The 24,533-nt window shown below is 36.7% G+C and overlaps 2 protein-coding genes across 5 annotated transcripts in view; one reads left to right on the plus strand and one right to left on the minus strand.

Moving 5' to 3' along the window:
• FAM185A (family with sequence similarity 185 member A) overlaps positions 1 to 24,533 on the plus strand; it is a 149,748-nt gene that overhangs the window by 91,364 nt on the left and 33,851 nt on the right. The window contains exons 10-12 of the transcript XR_008296894.1: positions 4,386 to 4,443; positions 12,461 to 12,561; positions 15,557 to 15,670. The gene's annotated coding sequence lies outside the window, so the exon portion shown is untranslated. The remainder of the gene's footprint in view (positions 1 to 4,385; positions 4,444 to 12,460; positions 12,562 to 15,556; positions 15,671 to 24,533) is intronic.
• FBXL13 (F-box and leucine rich repeat protein 13) overlaps positions 1 to 24,533 on the minus strand; it is a 208,570-nt gene that overhangs the window by 12,162 nt on the left and 171,875 nt on the right. For all 4 annotated transcript variants that reach the window (XM_053218586.1, XM_053218585.1, XM_053218587.1 and 1 more), the window contains 2 exons: positions 17,438 to 17,521; positions 3,224 to 3,358 (listed from right to left, as the gene is read on the minus strand). In XM_053218586.1, the coding sequence (XP_053074561.1) occupies positions 3,224 to 3,358; positions 17,438 to 17,521 (219 nt within the window). The remainder of the gene's footprint in view (positions 1 to 3,223; positions 3,359 to 17,437; positions 17,522 to 24,533) is intronic.

Here is a 24,533-nt window from a genome sequence, read left to right on the forward strand (position 1 = left end):
AATTTAAAAAACCAATGTAGGTAGAATATATTAGACTGGACCATAGCTTTATGATTTCTCAATGAGGAGTATTCCTATTGGCCCAAATTATGGTCACCACATCTTCTGAATGAAGATACTTATTTGACTCACAGTGGTAGTAAAGCTAAACCCTTCTTCTCTCTTACATTGAGGTTGTAGAATAATTTACTCCCTTTCCTTTTTTTCACGCTAGATCTTTGATATAGGGTGATTTGTTTTATAATATCTTATTTGTGTAACATCCTCCTTAGTTTCTAGGCTGCAAGACAGTATCCACTGCACAGTGTATAGAAGAAATTCCCTCAGCTTCTCCTTACCAAAAAGCAAAAACAAAACAAACAAACAAAAAATCCTCTGCCCAATTCCTATTCTCACCAGAGTCTTTACTTCTCTTATTCTCCTACTTTCCCCTCTAATTAATAGAGCCACTAAGAGGCCCAGCCCCCATCTGCATCTGCTTTGTGGCCAGGGCAGTTCACAGTGAGCCATGTGTTGCCCATGTGTCCACGTGTCTGTGTGCAATGAAAACAAGAACGCTGCAGAGGGTCCATGGTCAGTGTGGCTAAGTATGCTTAGTTCCTTGACCTACTTCTAGAGCCAGATGATGCTGACCAATAAGGCATTTGGTTTCTCTAGTTCTAAACAAGTACATTATTAAACAAGAATTTTGTTGTGAACTTTCTAGATTAATTTTGTCATGATTTACCACATCTTTACCCCCACTGCCTTCTCCTCCTTACTACAGCACAGTTAACTATGGAGGAATTAGGAGTTTCTAGCATCCTTCAGTTAATCCACTAACCACATAGAAGCTGACTTTTTAGACGAGCTAGAATGCAGGATATCTTGAGATTTCGGGTGGTGCTTTACTAAAAAGAAGCCCATCAGTGTGCACAACAGAAGACAACAGGTTGTTAATGGTCATATAGTTTCTGAGGATTTTTTAAAAAGACTTTTTAGTTTTCTTCCCTCTGCATATTTTGTTTCCCCCAAGTTTTTCCTATTAATTTGTTTTGGTCTTTATCTTCCACTTTAGAGGCTTTTCTATTATGTCTGGTAATCCTTGGCTGTCTGCTATTTATTAATAGCAGAAGGGCTACACACTGATTGGAAGGGTTAAGTGTATGATGTGGGCCTTCTCTACCTAAAGCTTCAATGGTTCTATGGATTATTAGTTGGTAAACCTCCAAATGTCAATATTTTTCTGTCTTTCATCTTGTGCTAGTCAGAGTCTCCAGAGAACAGGCTTTCAGTCTCCTGCCTGGAGGGAAAGGTCTGGCAGCCACATTCTGGATGCTATGTTGGAATAGCTGTTGAGTGTCTCTGCATTTGGCATTCAGTCACTGAATTCCTGTTTTCACTGTTGTACTCAAACTCTGAATTTGCATGGTATCTTCCAGCCCAGCAAGCCACTATTTTACTATCGGTAGAACAAATAATAGAGCAATTTTGCCCCCCAGAGGACATTTGGCATTATCTGGAGACATTTTTTATTGTCACAATAAGGGGGTGGGGGGGACCTGGTGCTACTGGCATATAGTGGGTAGAGAATAAGAATGCTGTTGAGAGAGCCAAAGCATAAGAGACTCTTAAAAACTGAGAACAAACTGAGGGTTGATGGGGGATGGGAGGGAGGGGAGGCTGGGTGATGGGTACTGAGGAGGGGCACCTTTTGGGACGAGCACTGGGTGTTGGATGGAAACCAATTTGACAATAAATTTCATATTAAAAAAAAGAATGCTGTTAAACATTCTACAGGGCCATGTACAGAATAACCCCCCACTACAAAAGAATTATCTCATCCAAAATATCAATAATGCCAGGGTTGAGAAATCTGGGAAATTTAGGAAATAAGTATCCAGTCTTTTGGTGAAGGTAGAGAAGGGTAGTTGCCCAGAGGTGTGAGGTAGAGGAGGAGATCTAGGATCTGTCTACTTCTCAAGAACTCTTAACCCAGTCTTCCTTATTTTAGCCACCCTCTCCACCCAGTTCCAAAGGTAAACAGTGCCACCAAGTTTGAAGATCATGGTATAAATCAATCTTTTCCCCCACAGTTTTCTCTGTTGCTGGCTTAGGATTCAAAACTGCCTCTGTCTGCTAAATTCTATTGGTCGATCTGGTTTCAAGCTTCCAAAACTTTCTTGATCTTGTCTCTTCTGTTTTCCCTACCAACAGTTCTTCTGTAGGTCAATAAGGTTTTAAGAGGGAACCAAATTTTATGTGTATATTCAATCTACCGTATTAATCCAGAATCAGAGATCTCTATTTCTTGACATGGAAATATGTCCATAGTGTATAAAGAAAAAGAAAGGCTACAATGTCTTTTGGAAAGTATTATTCTATTCTTAAAAAAAAAAAAAAGACAAAAACAAACCTTCTATAACTATTTCTAATCTCTGTGTACATAGAAACAGTTCTAGAAGATAAGTATAAAATGCCAACACTGGTTATGTCTGGATGGTGGTATGACAACAGATTTTTAGTTTCTCCTTTTTATTTTTATATGTAGTCCAGAGAGTTTACAATAAGTGCATATTTCTTTTATAAACAGATGTCAAAAAAATTATCAAACACTAGAAATAAGAATGAAGATGATTACATGTATTTTCAGTGTCATACTGGAACATCTTTAACAGGCTCACCAGAGGAATTCTATAAGGAATTATGTCTTTGTTTGGCATATTAATTAGTACCGGTTAGGGCCTAAAGTCGATGAAGTTACATGTTATAACTTGTTATATTTTTGTCCAGGGGAGATGAAAATTATTTCTTTCTGGTAGAAACTATAAATCCAAGGTTATGGATTTATTACCTTATAGGACATTAACCACCTTTGGATCTAACCTAAAAATCATATTCCAACATTCTTTTTCTTCAGTTCCTATAAATATCCAGTTTGACCAAATGCTGTATGATCTGGTTTTACCATTTTGCTGGTCCTCTCATTAATGAATTCATAAATCTTGACACGTTTTTATATTTGAATGGGAATTGTTTTAACTTTTTGAAAATTCTACTTTAACACAAATGAAATCATAAAGCCATTTCCCAGTTGAGGAAAGAGAAAAAAAATGTAATGAATACCTCAGGCATAGCAAAGAAAACAAATTCTATGATGACACTGACCCCTGACTGCTACCCTGCCTGGGTTCCTTGTCTGTGTTTCAACTGGACACATCTGAGCTCTGACTCCTGCACTTACCTTTGGACAGCCAGCAATGCTGAGAGATGTGAGGGAAACGCAATAAATGGCCAGTGCTTTAATAATCTCATTTGACAGCTGGGAGCAATAAGAGACATCCAAGTGTTCTAAGATCAGTGAGCCTTTGCAGAACGCCTGCAAGAAATTTCAAAGTCAAAGATTTTTTTTTCTTTTTTTTCTCTTAGTCTTTATTCATCTAGAGCCATCTTACCCACAGCAGCTTGCTTAGTATGCATGTCAGTCCCTGAAGTATAGATGTGTTACATCTTGTAGAAAAAAAAAAAAAAGGAGGAAAAGCTATTACATCCATTTTTTTTTTAAACAAAAGATATTCACACACCAGCCTAACAGCTTAGTAGTATACAAATTCCTGTTAGCGGAATTTGGTATTCCTGACATTAGCGCTGAGATTTTACCCATATGGTTAGTAATTATTAAAGTTATATTCAGCCAAATGAGTGGAGGAAAAGAATCTAGAGGGGAGAATTAGATGGCAGACACTGTGGGGTAATGTAGTGGGAAGACCACGGTCTTTGGAATCAGGCAGACCTTAGCAACTCCATCTTTCTGAGCCTTAGTTTCTTCTTTTTTAAATCAGGGAAAATAATATCCACCCTCTAGCATTGTTCTGAGATACCAAAATGTTCATCTGAAATTTCTAGGGCTAGAAAAATCCTGGAAATCATTGGAAATTCTTCCCTTTACCTTAGTAGTTATTAATTTTCATTCTCACTTTTCAGTTAAATAAAGACAAGAACTGAGTGATAAGAAGAATCCATGAGGAAAAAGTTTACAACCAAGCAGTTATACAAAAACAAAATGATCCACAAAAGTAAAATTGCAGTTGTAAAAATATACTAAGATGAATAGGAATTAGAAACCATGACCAATTCCAGATATACCAATTCCAGATATTGTACTTAACAAAAGTCCCTCCCCCAAATTATAAAAATTAGAAATTATCAACATGTGCTTAGTCACTTTAGAGGTTTTTCCTTATTGGAAAACAGCTCAAATTCTTAAAGTACTAAATTAGAGACTTTAGTAAATGATAGTTTACCATTAATATTAGATTTTAGTAACTAGTGGCTTACTAATAAGGCGTTGCTTATTTGTATGTAAAAATGGATGTCCATTGGACTACATGTCATTTTCCTTTCAGAACTGAGGGAAGGACCTGGGCTGTTGGATCACTGGATGCCATCAGGATGACTCCAGAGGTAAGACAACCAGTGGGCCTCCCTCCCACTTGACTATGCCAGTTTCCCATCATTTTAGCCCTAAGGAAGACTGGAAAGAACTAGTCAGCCCACTATTTTCTTTAGCAAGTTATAAAAGAGGCAAAATTTCCATGAGAGGCAGTTTAGCATAGGAAGTAAAAAATAGTACTAAAAGATATTGGTGATTTAACCCTCAATCATGATCTTTTCCTGACCAGAATAGCCAACAGTGATTCCTTTTTCCTCTGACCTCATGCAGAATTTGTCTTCTTCAATTGATTCAGCAGTTACAGTATTTGATTTACTCCTGTATTGTGGCTAACTTCGTATGGAGATCAGTCTTCTTTAGCAACTAAGTGATGACAAAAATTGGAAGGGGCAGCTTGTCATGAGATAGTGAGGTCCCTGTCATTGGAGATAATCAAGCATAGAGAGAATGCCCAGTGGTGGTGCAAGGGGAATCTGACTTTGAAGGACTGGAATGATTGGTCTTAAATCTCAGCTTGGAGATTCAACAGCTTTTTCAATGAGAATGCAGTAAGTCTCTCAGAGGTATTGTGTGGAATTCTGCTAGCTTTTTATACCCTCTTTCACAAGCATCATATATAGGATGCAGTAGGTTCTCAATAAATACTAGTTGGTTGATCCATCCTTTATAAGCATCTTTGAGAATATAAAGAATTCTGTTTTAATGATACAGGAATTCTTATGTCAAAAGGAGTAGGGTAACATTGTTTTCTACTTAGAAAATGGACAGAGTTCAGGGAACCATAGAAAATTCAAGGCGGGAAGGAATATTTAAACTAAGAATAATTTATTAAAAGATGAAACAAAATTTGAAGGGAGATTCAAGGCACTTAGTGTCTGAAAACCCTTTCAGTAACATCTGTCAATGTCTTGCACTGCTTGAATCAGTTCTGCTTTAAGTCTTAAAAAAAAAACAAACCTCTAATAGTCTTTGAAGTTGAACTTTCTCAGAGGTTTTAAAATTAAAGAATAACATAAAAACATATTAGAAGGTCTATGATACACTCATGGTAGCATTTTCATCCATGGAAAATCTGAGGCATAACGACTGGACTCAGGCTTTATGCTTGGCATAAGTCAGTGCAGATCTGAGAAGTCAGTCAGACCCTCTCCTCTCTTTGTAATTCACATTTTCCTTAAGACACATATAAGTCATAAGTAAGTTAAGTCTGCAGGCATGTTTCAACATAACCACTCATGAAATTCCATTTCTCCCCTACCGATAAGATTATTTTATGCTTTTCTGGCTCCAGTGATACAGATTCATATATATTTATCAATGCTGTTGATTTTCTTTTCTTAGAAAATGTCAGACGAAGCTTCTTCTAAGATGAAATATTTTACAGTGAAAATGGGGAGAAAATACAAAAGTTATCAAGTTTGGCTCCCATCCCACATATCAACCAGTTTTGCTGTGGGTTAACAATCTTGAAGAAAACTTCCAAATGTCTTTAAATCATTTCTTCTGTCTATCTTCTCAGCTGAGTCATAGTGTGGGAAGGCTTACTGACTACGTTCCTAAATTGGGTATGTAGAGGAGACTGAGTTCCACTAACATTTATTGATTGTCACAATAATGTGCTTCTGCCAAAATCCTGACTTAAGCCACCTCAACAGGTGGCAGCTCTCGGTCTCAAAAAAGCTCCCCCTCGTGGTGCATACCCATTTTTGGACTATTTGCTTCATTTTTTCTTTTTCCCAATTAAAAATCTTGGGAAAATCTTGTAACGTCAAAAACCATTTTCTGTAATGAAGACCATTTTTGGCTGCTTCAAAGGCTAAAGTACGACGTCTACAATTTTAAGTTATAAACTGAATTCAAAACTTCAGTTTGTTGGGCCTCCTATATCCTACCAAACACAGACTTGCTTTCACTAGGCATTAGAGCAGATGGATGTAGATGTGGCCAGGGCACACTGAGCTGGGAAATCTGGGCATTGCCACCAGAACTAAATTCTACAGAGCCCAACGCCTCACTGCTAGCAAAATGCCTCTCCTGTATTCCCACTCTCCCTGCCAGGGAAACCAGGCTGAGCAAGGCTCAGCATACTTCTTAGTATGCTTAGTAAATATGGAGGGGATTCTTAAAGGGCAAAGGCCAAAACCCAAAACAGGCGTTTCCGAAGATGCTTTCATGATCCAATTTGTTACCTAATTATATGGTGATTTGGGAGATAAGCTGTAGTTCATTCAAGCCAGCTCAAATGTGGCTAACTCCACAAACTTTTCCCCAGTTCCTTCCTCTGGAAGAAATGCCTCTTCCAAATCCCTATAGCTTTTAACTTTTTTGTCTTTCTCACTTTCTACTTGTATTATAGCTATTTACATAATTTATCTCCTGCATTGACTGCAGCTTCTTGAGAGCAGAATCCATGTCTAATTTAACTCTTGCGGCCCCAACATCTAGCATGCAAAAGAGGTTCAAGATGAGAGAGTGTCCGAAGGGAATGGAAAATGCTGCTTAGCACAGGAGTAAGGAAAATGAGCTCCCATAGATTGCTCTTAGGACACTAAGTCCAGTCCTTCCTCACACCCTGTTTAATAACTGCAGTTCTGAAGGTGGCTAAGAGCACAGAGTCTGGGGTCCACCAGCCTAAGTTCATATCCTGCCACTTAGAAGTTTGTGTCTCTGGATAAATTACCCTACCTCTCAATTCCTCAATGATCTCATCTGCAACAGGAGAATAACATGGTACCTTAATATGACACCTACGTCATGGATTTGTAGGGAGAATTAAGTGAGTTAATATGAATACAGCAACTGAACAGTAGCTGGCACATAGTAAGCAGTCGGTAAATAGTAGTCATAAAAAGAGATCAAATGTGGGGAAATTAAACAACAGAAAGGGTAAGCACTCAAAGAGAACGTATATCGGAAAGAAGACCTGGAAAAGCTTAACAAAAAAAAATACCCTTGAGTTAGAATTTGTGGGGAGAAATTTCCAGAACAGTTTCAGGTTTTAGACTCTATCTCCAAAATAAAAATAAGCCCGGATTGGGCTACTCAAAGGTCAATCAGGCATTTCTCTTGTGGACTGTAAGATAACCTACACTTTTTCCATTTTTCTAAGATAAGTAAAATTAAATGGGTGCCCAGTGGCCCAGTTACCTGGCACTTCCCCAGGGGTTTCTTTGGGATAAGAAGGGCAGGGAAATTATCTAAGCTATACTAATCAGGCTGAAAGAATTGATAGGTTTCTGTTTACACAGCCAGCCACTCCACTTGTTCTCTTTCTCATTCTTTCCCAAGAAAATGGCAACTCAGAACTTTCACTCCGAGGGCTAAGTCATACTGTCCTCCTGTGACCTCTTCCATTTAAAGATCTCTAGGAAATAATGAGTTCATGAGCCATCGGTGCTGCTTTGATCTCCCATTTGGGGGGGTAATGAACTAAGAGATGATGTAATCAAGGGAGGTTACTGGTTCAGCAGAAAACTTAAGGGGCCTGAAGTTGGGTTTGTGATCTTCAGAAAGTTACTTAACCTCAAGTTGTCTCATCTATAAGCAAATGGAAACAACCGTTAACCTATCTCACAGGCTTATTGGAAGATAATGTACTCCAAAAGTACTTGACAGACATAGCACCCTTTACAAATCTTGGTTTTTGCCTCTCAGCAGTGGAACCAGAGAGGTCTTAGAACAATATTGTCTGCCATTTAAGACCCCTGAGAGCACATCCTCACTATCTTCCATATGTTGAAGGCTTTCAGATGAGGAAATGTCATGTGCTAAATTTAACTGGAAGCTAAGAGAGAGGACAATTAGAAGTCATAATGTGGAAAAATCATAGCTTGTGTGAGATATGCCACAGGTACTCAGTTCATGTCAGGTGAGGCTTAGTAAGCAAGGCCTAGGCACGCTACATGACAGAAAGATCAAACACAGATTGGCCACTTATATTTAAGAAGCAAAAGAAGCATAAACTCATACTCTTGTGGAAAAGTGGAATTTTGATGTTTATTTTTTGTGCCCCCCCCCTTTTTTTTTTACCTTCATACAATCTGACAGTTCTTATTTAACTTTTGGCAAGTTTCATCTTACACAGGATAAACTCATGTTCCAGGGACAGCTTACATGTTGGGAGAGTCCTCCAAAGGATTATCTTCCTTTTGACATATTCTCTTATAGTTCTTCTCTGTGGATGCTCAACATGAAAATAACAGATGTGTGCTTTCATTTAGCAAGTCTGTCTGCTTCACTTGTCCAAAAATAGTTCTCCCCAGTGGGAGAGGGCAAGAAGCCAGGATTGGTGTTGGGTATTCTCAGTTTCGGCTATTTATCAGCCAAAGAAACATGGTACCCATGACTCCAGTATCCCTTGGAACCTTACAGACTGTGGGAAAACAACAAGCTGTCAAATCCCACATCCTTTGAAGTCTTGCAAATTTCTAATTCTATTGAATTGCCTCCACAATTGGGAACACACTAGGTTGAGGAACAACAGAGAATACTGAGCTTATTTCTTTTGCTCACAGCCTTAGGTAGAGAGAATAATGCCTAAGTGTCTTCTGGGACCTTGTGACTCTCTGTTAATTCCAAGTGTCTTAGGTGTGTTGGTTATGTTGTTCTATTATAGATTCTAGGAGACAGTTCTTGGTATGGATATCTATGAAGCACAGATTTCTGTAACAAAGATCTTAGTTGCTCTAGGTTTTGTTGGAGTTGCTTTTTCCACAAGGTAGCAGATACCTTCCTCTTAATTCTACCACAGGAATTCCATAGTTTCCTCTCCCCAAACCCTGTAAAATGATTCTACACCTGGGACCTTCTGGGATCTTCATCACAGAGAGTTTAGTCACTTATTTCCTAATAGTAACCTGGAATATTGGAGGAGGCAAAGAATTTTAATGAGGAGTATGGCCAAGAAACAGTGTCCAGATGTCTGAATGTCCTATCTCCCCACACAGAAGATTTCAGAGCTTCCACTGTATCAAAGGCCAAAGAGTAAAGCCATTTTGGAAAAGGATCCTCTGTTTGTTGCTTCCCTCACAACCCATAAACATAACTATATCCCTGGAGAAGAGGTGGAGTTATTGAAATCTCATACTTTGACAGTTTTTGAATGATTTAATCTTAGAAACCAAATAGAAATCAATGTTGGTTTTTTAAAAAATTGTTGCTATGTGGAACCAACACATCTAATCCATCTTTGGCATTATAAGTCAGTACATGTCAAAGGCCACTAAAACCTCTAAACCACCAAGGGGGTGGAGTCTTTCAACTGATGAGAATGATTGATGAAAATCTTGCATGAGCAACATTTTATAACTAGTCAGAAAGTTTAGTGATTCAAAGTAAGAGTTTGAGATCAGAAAAGAGTCTCTGGAGCATAATCCACTTGCTCCTAGGTAAGAATGAACCCGACGTGGATGTTAGGTCAAGACATGAACCCAGTTCTTCTTACAATTTATAGAGAAATGTCCAAAAGAGACTGTCAATGGGCCATTCTTGGAGAGGAGGACTCAGAAATGTTGCTGAATGTTGCAGGTACTCCTAGGCCTTTTTGACTTGAGTATCCATGTATGCTCCTCAGTTATAAGAGTTTCAGTTCTCTAGCACAGGTAATGCAGGATACAGGACAGAGAACCCTGAGCCCTCGGTCCCCACTTGGACTCAGCCTGGAGCAGCCTCACATCTACAGAACCCCTTGACTTGCTGAACAGTCCTGGATTGGGCTGAAAACCAATTGAATAGTAATGGATCTTAGTCTGCTGCTCTCCCAGCCACAGAGTAGCTCTTGATTCACCCATGCAGCCACCCTTCCCAGTCCTTATTCCTTGATCCCTCTTCTCTACATCTCTATTTACAAATCAAGATAAATCAGTTACAAAGTAAAGGTCAAATAAAAAATAAAATCAAAAGTTTGTAACAAGAGAATGGATAAAAGATGTTAAAGGTTAAAAGACAAAAAGAACTCGTAATCTCAAGTGTCCAAGCACTTAGGTCAAGATTAAGGGTCTCAAAAAAGAAAGACTGTAAGAGAACAGTGAGAGAAGTGGATGTTCTAGCATCTCTACCACTGCTTATACCCCATAACCAAAAGTTGTCAAATATTTTTGTGATCATCAGAGAATATGACATTATCCTAGGCTAAAACTAGGTTTTTAAAATTCATCAGGGGTGCCATTTGGGAGATGTCAGTAAACTGCTTGAGAAGGATATATGCAACACATCAGGCAGAAAAGACACTAGAGAGTAGATAAGGCTGAACCATTACCACATGCCTCTTATTTTTCCTATGTAGTTATAAATACACCCACTGCATTCTGGCTGCAGGGCTTTAAAACACAGATATCCATCTCTATTAGAGAGTCTTTTGAGATATGTATATATATACACATAATAAAAGGTAAGAGGAGACCATGTTTGGGTTTGAAGAACAGTGATATTTATCTAAGTCTGAATCTTCTCCTCCTCCCCAAACCATAAAATCTATAGAGGGAACAAACAAAACTACACAGTACCCATATTCTCCCTATTAGAAGACAGAGAACAGCTACAACCTTTGAATTACCTGTAAGTAGAGTAAAAACATATTCCAACGGAGCTCCCTTAGCCTGCCTGCAGCCATTACAAGCCTATGGATTGAAAGAGTGGGAAAGGGGACTCTGTCCTAAGAGTATAAGGGTAAAGAGAGCTTAGAGAGGAAGCACAGACAGAATCACTCACAAAGAAGAGAAAGTGCAAAACTAAACGTCAAAATACTGAATAGGACTTGGTAGTTCATAGCACTGGCTACATGACTTAGCTATGGAAAGAGCTTGAAAACGAGGGTACCATAAATCTCCCAGGCAGCCAAGTCAGATGGACGGATGTCATCCGTAACCATGTCTTCACTTCCAAGCCTACTGAAACTCAACAGTTCCATGGATTTTACTACTTAAATGTTCTCCAATCCATTCCCTTCTCTCTAGTCTCACTGTTACTGTCCTTGTAGGCCTGCCACTCTCTCTCTCCTGGACTATAATAAAATCCTCTTACCTTATATTCTTTCTATAAATCTTGAGAGCTGTCCTCTCTCCCCTCTACCCTTCAGTCTAAATTCCACATTTCTTCTTAAAGTGATCTTCCAGTGGGTAAGCTTTCCCTGGCATTCCCATGCTAAATTAAGTACCACAACTGAATCCTTCTGGAGGTTTCTTTATTACATTATAATAGCTAGAATTATCACTTTGGAATTAGACATTATACCCTAGCTCATGTGTTTATTTGTTTCATGACTTTGGGCAAAATTCTTAACCTCTTTGAACCTTGATTTCCTTATCTATAAAATCGAATTAAAAGTATTACCTACTTCATAAAGTACTTAATTAATACACAGGAAATACTTAGAACATGCCTTGCATATAGTACATGCTAAATTAACATTAGCCAACAATCAGCACATGGTATTGGATTTTTCTTTTTATAAGCCTACCTATTTGACTAGGCCTTGACTTATTAAAAAAATTTTTAGAATGATTTTTGTTTTCAAAAAACTGACAGATTACCTCAGTGTCCACTGCATAGAAAATCCAGTTCACATGTTCTCAGTTCAATCACTGAGCAAGATTTTCACAAAATAAATCTGAATGAGACAATTTGAATATTTTCTTACATGAAGGCATGGAGTTATTCATCTACGTTGAACTTAATCATTTCAGTTTTTGCCAACTCACTGATTGCAAATCCTGGGGTTGTACTAAGGAAACTTAAGAATCTTTATGAATGGACATGACCAAAGTACCTGAACTTCGAGGCAGCCGTAGGCTCTGTCTGTATGAGCACAGCTAGCTCACCAGGCTGCACACTGCAGGGAGTTCAAAGAGAGCAAGCTCCCGACGCCAAGGGCAGTGCTCAGCACTGATGGCTGCCTACCTGCCCAGCTCGCCAATAGCTTTCTGCTCTTGGCTCCTGAGCCCTCCAGTTCCTGACTTCATTCCTGGACTCTAAAGGTCTGATTCAGGCCTAATTTACATTTATCATCCCTTTTGGTTGTTATTGATTCAGCCAGCATCCATGAATCCAGAAGCAATGTTCCAGACTTGCAGTTTCCAGTCTGTCCTGAGAGTTTGGAACTTATCACTTCTATCCTCAAAAGAAGAAAAAAGGTGAGTGAACTGAAAATCAACAACTCTTCTTAGATCTGTCAGATAATTGCGGTCACAAAGCAAACCACACTCTGAAAACTGGAAAGACAGGTGAATACAGAGAATCGGGGCTTACTAGGAGCAGAAGCCGGTGGCTGAAGCCAGTATCAGCTGGAACATTTAAAGGGCTATTGACTAACTGCCAGAAACTGAGAGTAGATTAGTTTGAGAGAAAAGTTTCTGGGGCCCAGCCTTAGCTGAGCCCCCATGCTTTCATGAGCTTATCCAGGAGACCCACCAAGTTCTCAGGATGAAGATCAGAGAAAAATGCCCTCATGCTTCCTACATGGGGAGAGGGAAAGTAATCATTGTAAGATACCTCCAGAACATCTGTTCTCATTAACAAAAGCTTGACCTCAAGGGATACTGTTTTACCAGAACCTACCCAACACGGGTTTTATGAGAGCCAATCCAGCAAAGGGTCAGGGAAATACCCAAATCCAGCCCCTCTCACCTTATTGTCTTACCTCAGTGTAGCAGAGGCAGGGAGAGGGGTTGGAAGCACTTGTAAAGATCACTGTCCTGGGACACAGGCCCATTTGAAGACCGAGACTTAATCATATGAATATAGAATGAGACCTCCCACAACACATCTAACTACCACACAAATAGTGTTCCTGCATAATAACACCTTAACAAAAAAGATTAGAAATCAGACAAAATATGCTCTCAGGGTAAGATGGAATTAAATTAGAAATCACTAAATAAATAAGTAAATAAATATTTTTTTTAAAAAAAAAGTAAATAAACTAGAAATCGCACAGACAGAAAATCCTAAAATATTCAGAAGTTGAGCAACACATTTCTAAATAAACATGGGTCAAAGAAGTCTCAAGAGAAAATGTATGCATATTGAAAACATATGTTTAATATCATAATCCCAGTGAAAAACAGCGATCCAATTTCTTTTTAACTGGTTTGTTCTCTTATTCTATTTTCAAGAAAATAGCAATTGTATTTATGTAGTGTTCTAGATTTTTTAAATGCTTTTACATATGTAAATTTATTTAGTCATTTATATTTAAGTGCCTCTGAAAAATACATGATTCATTCATAGAAGTAAAAACTAATAAGCTGTTTCTTCCAAGAACATATTCTAAACTATCTCCTTAGCATTAGAGTAGTTTGGCTGTCACGATTACCTGCTTTCTGACTCTGGTAAACTAAGGTAAACAAATTATCAAACTATTATGCCAAATATGCTTATTTTTTATTTACTAGTATATATTAGTTTCTATTTCATTAAATAAAATAATAATCATAGTAATAGGCAATATTCATCATGCATTCTGTCAGAAACCATGCTAAGTACTCAGATGTTTTATATCATTTAATCCTCACAACAGGGAGACTGTTTTATTATTACACCCATTTTTACAAGTGAAGAATCCAAGGCCCAGAGGAGGAAACTAACTTGTCCAAAGTCACACATCTTGACAGACTAAAACTGTAAACTTCTGTCTGACTCTAGAGCAGACGTTGGCAAACTGCCAAATTTTTACTTGCAGGACAAATCTTGTCTGTCACTGTTTTTTATATGGCCTTCACTCTGAGAATGGCCTTTACATTTTTAAGTGGTTGAAAAAAATCAAAAGAAGAATAATATCTCATGCCATGTGAAAATTATATAAAATTCAAGTTTGTCCATAAAGTTTTATTGGAACACAGTCACTGTCATTTATTTATGTGTTGTCTATGGCTGTTTTTTACTCTACAGTAGCAAAGTTGAACAGTTGTGACCACAAACTGTATGGCCTACAAAGCCTAAAATGTAAACTATCTGACCCTTACAGGAAAATGTTACAGAAAGGTTATACGAAAAGATGACTCCTGTTCTAGGTTGCTAGTTCCTGTCTGCCTCACAACTATAGCCACTATGGGAGCAATGAATTGTTGTGGAGCTAAGTGAATTGTGTGCATAAGATTATGTAGCTATGTAAGAGGCAGAATCAGGATAAAAATAAGGATTTTGGATAGCTAGGCCCACGTTGCCAATATTATATCCATTGCCTTTGCTATCAGAGAGCTAGTCTATACACTTTTGTAAGAAAAGATCCTTTTAATTTACATGGATATTTAATTTTTAAAATTAAAATATAAACAAAAAGATAATTATTTAACAGACTAATTTTTATGATTTGCTTTGAATATTGATCACTAACTATCTGGTCTTAGCCTAGAAATATATAATCTTACAGCATCTCTATATGTGTGTAATCTAACATACACTAAAATGTGTACACATATTTAATTTACACACATATACCAGACAGGCAGATATACACATAGTTGCATGTAAACATGCAATCTAACATATGCTAAAACATATACACATTTAATTTGCACACATATACTATACATAGGTATACATTTACATACATATCTACATGTAAGCACATATGTACGCACACTTTTCCCTGCATATACATGTGTAAGCCCTTGTGGTAAGTCATAACTAACCTTGATTTTTTCCTCTCCAATGCCCTTTCTTAAACAGCTACCTCAACTTACAAACACGGAAATAATAAAAAAATTTTGTCTAGCTGCAAAGGACCTACATATGGTCGTATATATGACCATTACAAAAATGCATTTACAGCATACTTCATTCCAAAAACAGGGAATGAGAAATATAAACGAGATAAAGGGAGTAGAAAAAGCAACTAGAGAAAAATAAAAGCAACTAGAGTAAATAATTACATTTGTTCCGTTGGTTCTATCCAAGTAACAAGACAACTTCCATTTTCTCTATATTGCAACATCCCAATTAAACCAATTATTTTGCCAAACTTGACAGTTTGTTATTTAATTAAATTCATAAAATGTTCAAGGAGAAGTTTTCCTGAGAAATGCTCAGTTATGACTGCATCAAACATCTTTTCCAAAATGCGTGTGCCTTTGAAGAGCACCAAATCATTTTAGTCTAACATGATCACTAAATGTCTAATGTTCTCAGACAAAAGACTGAAGCTGGAAGAAGTAATTAAAACCAGATCCTAAGTCAGTACATCTGAGACTCCAGACACTTAATCTGCATGTGCTGCGGTTTCCAGTTAAACACTAAAATGAGGTAATTTTTTATTCTGATTATGTTCATGCCTCTTGCAAAACCTAACCAGGGTAAAAATGTTTATCTCATTTTTTTCATTAAATCATGATGTTGAATGTAAGTTTCAATGTCTTGTGCTAAAAAGAGAATCTCCCATAGTTACCTTTTATAAGTAACAAGAAAGCAAATTCCTGATAAATTGTGGATAATGTAAATATCTCAATATAATCACCTTATTTTACTCCCTTCCCCTCTCTTTTGTAAATCCAAATAAGGAGTTGTGAAATAGGTTTCTGTGTCATTTTCTCTTCTCACCTTCTTTGTCTCCTCTCTTTGGGGACTTAATACTTGGGCTGGAGGAGGCACAGAGGAGAAAGATTGTCATATGCCCAGAAGTATGAGTATACTGGGAACCTTAGAAAGGTAAAACTGATTAACAGCCACAACATACATATACACACCAAAAGCAGGAGAAAGAGAAAAAAAAGTTTTTGTGAACTTGAATAGAATAGCTGATCTTATGTAACTAATAATTAAATAATTCTGTATTTCCGTGCTCCTGTATTCCCTTTTTTTATTTTCTCTTCCAGATCACTGAAAAAATACATGCCAATTTTTAAAAAAATTACATTTTTTTCCACTCATCTGAATGATCATGTAGTTAGCATATGGAAGAAGGCTTTTATTTAAAGTCTAAGAGTGTCTAAAAATAGTGTAATTTTCAGGTTTCAAGGACCGAAAATAAAAATGCCTGGAACCCATAGAGTCAAAGAGAAATGGCAAAAAGCTCTGGCTTCCTAATACTTAGCCTCGTATTTTGTTTTGTTTGTTTTAACGTTTACTTATTTATTTTTGAGAGAGAGAGCACAAGCAGGGGAGGGGCAGAGAGAGAGGGAGACAGAATCTCAAGCAGGCTCTGAACTGTCAGCAAAGTGTCAGATGCAGGGCTCAATCTCATGAACCACTCATCATGAGCTGAAACCAAGAGTTGGATGCTTAACTGACTGAGCCACCCAGGTGCCCCTAGTCTCATATTTTGATCAGCACTTTCTCATCCCATGGAATATTTTAAAAATTAGTTAGTAATTGGTGTATGTTAAGAGTCCATGTCATCACCATGCTAGGTTTCCAGTGTAATTGATCACCATATAAAAAATATAGCCCAGGGAGGGGAGGGTGGGTGATGGGTATTGAAGAGGGCATCTTTTGGGATGAGCACTGGGTGTTGTATGGAAACCAATTTGACAATAAATTTCATATATTTAAATATATATATAGGTAGCCCAGTATTAGAAATGTTAATATTTAACTGTTTTATTTTAATAACCTTTGTTCTGTCACCTTGTCAAAGACGTTTTAAGAGCCTGACTTTATCGTATTCATGGATAAAGTTTTATGTAAATGTACGTTTAACTTTTAAATGAACTGTAGTAGGGTAAATCATTGTTTAACCTTAGAAAAACCTTTTGGCTTTTTCTCTTAGTAGATTACAGGCATCTAAATGTTTTGTAACCCCTTTTGTTAAAACCTTGTCCTATATGGAAGTTGTTAGTCCTTATTTATCCCATGAGTCTAACACTGGGAAGAGAGAGAGTAGAGAGGAAAAACGAGAAAATAAATTCCCTTAGTCACCTTAGGCTATGGAGACCTGTCTAAAGTCCAGTTTACCTTGTCTCAATCAGGATATTTATAATCCACTTATTTTTTCTACTCTGACCTATAGAGTTTGTTCAGTTTGTGCTTAAATTTTAACCATAATTCTTTAAGAGAAGACCTTAATTATCTTACCTGAATTCCAACGTCGGTGATTTTATAACACTCAGATAGAGAAAGTTCCTTTAATTTTTTATGTCTGGAAAGTGTCATCAAACCCTAAAATATAAATAATATAAAGATCATTTTGTGATTATAATTTAGTACAAACAGTATATGTCTAGTAAAATTACAACCTTTTATGCAAAATAGTTTAGCCTCTGTCTTATATTTCTTTACACTTGTAAAATTACTTTCATTAGGCAACATTTTAAATAAAAATTTCAGGTTGTCTCTAATGTTTTATAAAAAGTATGATAGAATCCTCCTGAGGCAAGGGAAATAAAAGCAAAAATAAGCTATTGGAACTACATCAAAATAAAAAAAACTTCTACACAGCAAATAATCAACAATACTAAAAGGCAACTCACTGAATGGGGGAAGATATTTGCAAATGATATATATGATAAAGGGTTCGTATCCAAAATATATAAAGAACTTAACACTTAATAAATGAGTAATCCAATTAAAAAATGAGCAGAAGACATGAATAAACATTTCTCCAAAGAAGATACCCAGATGGGCAACAGACATGAAAAGATGCTCATCATAACTCGTCATCAAGGAAATGCAAAGCAAAATTACAATGAGATATCATCTCACACCTGTCAAAATGACTAAAATCAAAAACATAAGAAATAAGTGTTGGTGAGGATGTGGAGAAAAAGGAACCCTCTTATGTTTGTGGGAATACAAACTGATGTAGCCACTGTGGAAAACAGCATGGAGGTTCCTCCAGAAGTTAAAATTAAAATTACTATGATCCAGCAACTGTACTACTGAGCATTTACCCAAAGAATACAAAAATGCTAATTAAAAGGAATACATGCACCCCTATGTATATAGTGGCATTATTTACTATAGCCAAATAATGGAAGCAGCCCAAGTGTCCATTGATAGATGAATGGATATATATATATATATATATATATATATATATATATATATAGTATTCCATTGTGTATATATAAAGTTACCATGTGACCCATATGAATGGAATATTATTCAGCCATAAAAATATTGAAATCTTGCCATTTACAACAATGTTGATGGATCTGTAGAGTATTATGCTAAGTGAAATAATTCAGAGAAAGATAAATACTATATGATATCACTCATGTACAATGTAAGAAACAAAACAAATGAGCAAAGGAAAAAAGAGAGAGAGAGAGAAAGAGAGACAAAGAGACAGACTCTTTAACCATAGAAAACAAACTGATGATTACCAGAGGGGAAGTGGGTGGAGCATGGGTGAAATAGGGGAAGGGGAGGAAGAGTGCATTTAAAATGAACACTGAGCATGAATGAAATCGTTGAGTCACTGTGTTGTACACCTGAAACTAATATAACACTGCGTGTTAACTATACTGGAATTAAAATTTTTTCAATAATAAAAATTAACATTAAATTAAAAAATAAAAAGAGGGCATTGGCCACTCTTTCATTTCTCCTCCTCTTGCCCCGGATCTAGCATAGGAAGAGGGGAAAAAAAGTGTGACAGAATCCCAAAGCCAGAAATTTCCTTGTTACTTGTGTTTAGGTAAATATTATCTAAGTCAATTATTTTGAAGACACTTCATGTGGCTATTTAATCTATTTGTCAGTAAATTCTTACTTGTGCCCAGCCTAAAAATCTGAAACCTTTAGCTCATTTTACTATGTTTAATTGCTTGGAGAGGGAACAGATCTTTATATAAAGGCCTACAGACAGACAATCATTCATCAATAATAGCTCTCTCTTTCAGTTTAAAAGCTTTGTTTCTTGGGGTGCCTGGGTGCTCAGTCGGTTGAGGAAGTGTCCGGCTCTTGACTTAGGCTCAGGTCATGATTTCACAGTTCATGAGTTTGAGCCCTACATCAGGCTCTGTGCTGACAGCAAGGAACCTGTTTGGGATTCTCTGTCTCTCTGCCCCTCCCACGCTCATGTGCTCTGTTTCTCTCTCTCTCAATAAATAAATAAATAAACTTTTAAAAAAGATTTAAAAGCTTTGTTTCTTTTTAGTTAAAAAAACATTGATTACACTTTTTAGTTCTTAATTTTTTTTAATGTGTGGTTCTGCTGTTTCATTTCTCAGTACTTTCGCCATTAAACTGGGGAAACTGATTAATGTGCCTTTTAGATGCCATTTTCCTGGTTTATTATGCTTCCTATAAAAGGTGGACAAGAGCAGTTTCCTCTCATTCTGTGGTCCCAGAGCTGACTGGCAGGGAAAATACCAGAAATGGTATATGGATTTGTCCTTTTTAAATTTTATTTACAGGATTGGTTTACACTTTATTGAGCTTAAATACAGCATTTGGATCATAATTTAAAATGGGTTATGCAAATATTATATCCAGTTGTTTCACTGATGTACATATTAGGCCCTTTTGTTTAAAAAATAAAATGAAATCCAGGTCAAGGAAAGAAGTGCTTGAAAATCTTTTTTTTCTTTTAATAATCTTTTTTTATTAATTTTATTTTTTTTAATTTACATCCAAATTAGTTAGCAGATTATAAAAGAATGATTTCAGAAGTAGATTCCTTAATGCCCCCTACGCATTTAGCCCATCCCCCCCTCCCACACCCCCTCCCATAACCCTCTGTTTGTTCTCCATATTTAAGAGTCTCTTCTGTTTTGTCCTCCTCCATGTTTTTATATTATTTTCGTTTCCCCTCCCTTATGTTCATCTGTTTTGTCTCTTAAAGTCCTCATATGAGTGAAGTCATATGATTTTTGTCTTTCTCTGACTGACTAATTTCACTTAGCATAATACCCTCGGGTTCCATCCACATAGTTGCAAATGACAAGATTTCATTCTTTTTGATTGCTGAGTAATACTCCATTTTGTATATGTGTGTGTGTGTGTGTGTGTGTGTGTGTGTGTGTGTGTGTGTGTATCACATCTTCTTTATCCATTCATCCATCGATGGACATTTGGGCTCTTTCCATACTTTGGCTATTGTTGATAGTGCTGCTATAAACATGGGGGTGCATGTGTCCCTTCGAAACAGCATACCTGTATCCCTTGGATAAATAACCTAGTAGTGCAATTGCTGGGTCGTAGGGTAGTTCTATTTTTAATTTTTTGAGTAACCTCCACACTGTTTTCCAGAGTGGCTGCACCAGATTGTGTTCCCAGAAAATCTTCTTAATTGATGCCACTGTTTAAACTGCAATTTCTAATTTCATTTAACAGTTTTGTATATCATCCAAAAATAAAATCACGCCATTCATTTTTAAAATTTTATTGCAAATGTGGACTCTTTGGGTAGGAACACATTATGTTTTCTGCCTCCTTGTTTCAAAACAAAAAAATTACTAAACCCTGTGGAGCCAGCACATGTGGTCTCAGTTCCAGATGTGGATGCTATTTTTTTTTTTATTCATGTTAGAAGAACTGGAGCTTAGATATTCCCCCAGCAGAAACCAAATTGTTCAAACAAAAGTAATAAGTAAGAGATACAAGGTTTGTCTCATTGCCCTGTACTTGATAATAGCTAAGTATGTGTTATTATCCTATGGGGAATTTGTCCTATGAAACTATCTCTGGAGTTTTCACTTTTGTTTTTACTTTTATGTAGCTGAGTTAGAATTTTTTAAGATGAACTGGAAATGAAGTACACCTGCAAAGTATGACATTTGACAGCCTATATTCTCTTTACCACTTTATTCAAAAACACTATGTGGTAATATTAAAATAGAATGCTATGTTTCATCACTATAATTGTTCATTAAAATATATGGCCTCAAAATTTAATTAAGATAATTAGCCATTAGGTAAATGCACATCAAAACCACAATGAGATATCACTACATACCTACAATGATGACTATACTTAAAAAGATAATAAAAAATGTTTGTGAGGATGTGAAGAAATTAAAATCCTTATTCACTGCTGATGGGAATGTAAAATGGTCCAGTCACTCTGGAAAATAGTCTGGCATTTCTTCGAAATATTAAACGTAAAGTTACTATATGACCCAGCAATTCACTCCTCAGTATATACCCAAAAGAAATGAAAATATATGTCAACACAAAAAACTGGACTCGAATGTTCCTTAGCAGCATTATTCGTAATAGAAAAACAGTGAAACAAGCCAAATGGCCATCAACCGGTAAAAGGATAAATAAAATCTGTTATATCCTTATAACGGAATATTATTTAGCAATAAAAAAGTATGATGCATACAACCATATAGATAAACATGTAAAACATTATGCTGAGTAGAAGAAACCAAACCCTAAAGGCCATATATTATATGATTCCGCTGATTTGAAAAGTCCAGAATAGGTAAATATATAAAACCAGAAAGTAGATTAGTGGTTGTCTAGGGTGGGGTAGAGGGTGGGTCCAGTCTAGGGAGTCACTGTTTATAGTGACTTTTTGAGGTGATGAAAATGTTCTGGAATTAGACTGTGGTGATGGTTGCATAACTCCATCAATATGCTAAAAACCACTAAATCGTACACTTTGAATCATAGAATTTTACAGTATTTAAATCATTTCTCAATAAAGATGTTTGTAAAAACTGGCATAATAACCATATAGCTAAATACAGAGTAGAAATATTCCTACAGCATCCTTCAGTCCAAGATGAACACAGAAATTTCTCAGATCTGGACGGCCAATCTCTTAGCAAGACAGGGAGCGAGAGATGCCATCATCTAATGTGCTGGACTAGTTACCAAAGGTCTTGCTGTTGTAAACACAACTTTGCAACTGAGCAGCAACAAATCTGAGCCAGCTGGAGGAGATAAGGCCTCCACTGAAAACTGCCTTGTGCTTGTATGGGATGACAGCTTCTCAGTACAAGTGAAATACACGATTCCAGTCAACAGGATTCATTTTTTAACCGCTTTTTGACTCAGAAGGTTTTCAGATAAATGACCTAAAGAACATCAGAGCCAGCTAGGTAAAATGTTCTGCTTGGCACCATGAGGTTCATAAATGCTCCAAATTAGGTGTTCTCTGAAACACTTGTTAAGTGCTTGGGATGAAAGTCCTAGGGACTTTACTTCTAGTGGGGTTGGAAAGAGGAGAGTGAGAAAACAAAAAGAAGGAGGAATGAGGAATCAACAAAAGGGAGTGACTGGGCCTCCCTTGGGTAAAGGGCAGGTGGACGCTTACTTTTCAGGGAAGTTGTAACCGTGAAAATGTAAATCCTCCTTGATGTCCTTCAAAAGTCAGCCAAACTCATGAATGTTTTGCAGGAAAAGTTTTGGCTTATTTTCCCAAAGTATAGGAAGGGAATAAATTGTAATCAAGTGAAGCACAGAGGAAAGTTACTCGTGTGGTAGCCAAGATTGCAGGTGGTACAGTTTCATCATTATTCATTATTATTGATTATTATTCATTATTAATGAAACATAGTTTCATTAATATATCTGTATGAATATAGTTTTATATATACACACATCATATACATAGTATATATTTTTAAGTCTGCCTATACATACATATATAGGTGGTATGTGAGTGCAAGGTCCCAGGAATTCACACAAATCCTAAGGAGTAGTTTCCTCCTTCATAGGCCATGGAACTGAGGGATCTGGATCTGAGGAACTTAAAAATTCCTAGTAATTGGTTTATATTATAGCTCTGGTATCAGGTCCAATGAAGGAAGCGTCAAGACATAACACTCGAAAGCAGGCACCAAGTCCCAAGAGTCTTGTACGTCATTCTAAGGAATTTGGGCCTCATTGTGTGCAACAGAGTAAAACAAAACTTTCCCTCTTGAAGGAATAGGAGTTGATACATAAGTGGCCATAATGCAAAAAAGAACGAGCATGTGTTTCAAGAAAGGTATAGGGACCACAGAATGGGGGGTGGCTGTCTAGAAAAGATTTTCATGGAGGAAGGGGAATTTGAATTAAGCCTTAAAGACTAAGTAAGATTTTGATAAACAAAATAATAAGAATAGTGTTTCAGGCTGAGGAAATGACATGAACAAAGACTTCATAAGGATTGTGTGAATTGTTTGGGAAGTAGTTCAGTTTGGGGGTCACTGGAAGAAGTGGGAGGGGACACTGAACACTGCCAGGAACAGCTACATGTACACAAGTCATTTCAGAGCAAATTCTTAAAAACAATTCTCCCCACCCCCACCCCCAATTTAACATCTGGAATTGTTTAGCTGATGTATATAGACATCAGCAATGAACTAGTTACCAAATGTTGGGATGGTATGTGTGTGTGTACTTAGTATACAGCTAAGTCAAACACCTGTATGCTCCTTACCTAAATTCACCAATTGTAAACATTTTGCTGTATTTGCTTAATTAATATGAGTGTGTGTGTATAAATATACATAGTTTCATTAATATATCTGTATGAATATAGTTTTATATATACACATATATACGTAGTATATATTTTTAAGTCTGCCTATACATACATATATATACAAGTTTTCTTGATGCAGTTTTTAAAACTGGAAGTTTGTATCTCTAAATCCCCTTCACCTAATTTGCCCATCCCCCCACCTCCTTCCCCTCTGACAATCACCAATTTGTTCTCTATATTCGTGTCTATGTTTTTTGTATGTTCCTTTTTTTTAATTCCACATATAATTGAAATCATATGATATTTGTCTGTCTTTATCTGACTTATTTCACTTAGCATAAGACCTTCTGGGCCCATCCATGTTGTCACAAATGGCAATAGCTCATTGTTTTTTATAGCTGAGTAATATTTGTGTATATAAACACACACACACACACACACACACACACACACACCTCCTCTTTACCTATTCATCTACTGATGGACACTTGGGTTGCTTCCATATCTTGGTTTTTGTAAATAATGCTGCAGCAAATATAGGGCTGCATATATCTTTCCAAATTGGTGTTTTCATTTTCTTTGCGTAAATATCCAGTAGCAAAATTGCTGGATAATATGGTATTCCTAGTTTTAATTTTTTGAGGAACATCCACACTTTTCAATAGTGGCTGCATCAATTTACATTCCCACAAACAGTACAGAAGAGTTCTCTTTTCTCCACATCCTTGCCAATACTTCTTATTTCTTTTCTTTTCTAATAGGTGTGAGATGACATCTCCCTGGTGATATCATCTGGTTCACCTG

This window comes from Acinonyx jubatus, chromosome A2, assembly GCF_027475565.1.
Source record: "Acinonyx jubatus isolate Ajub_Pintada_27869175 chromosome A2, VMU_Ajub_asm_v1.0, whole genome shotgun sequence".
Classification (NCBI taxonomy): domain Eukaryota; kingdom Metazoa; phylum Chordata; class Mammalia; order Carnivora; family Felidae; genus Acinonyx; species Acinonyx jubatus.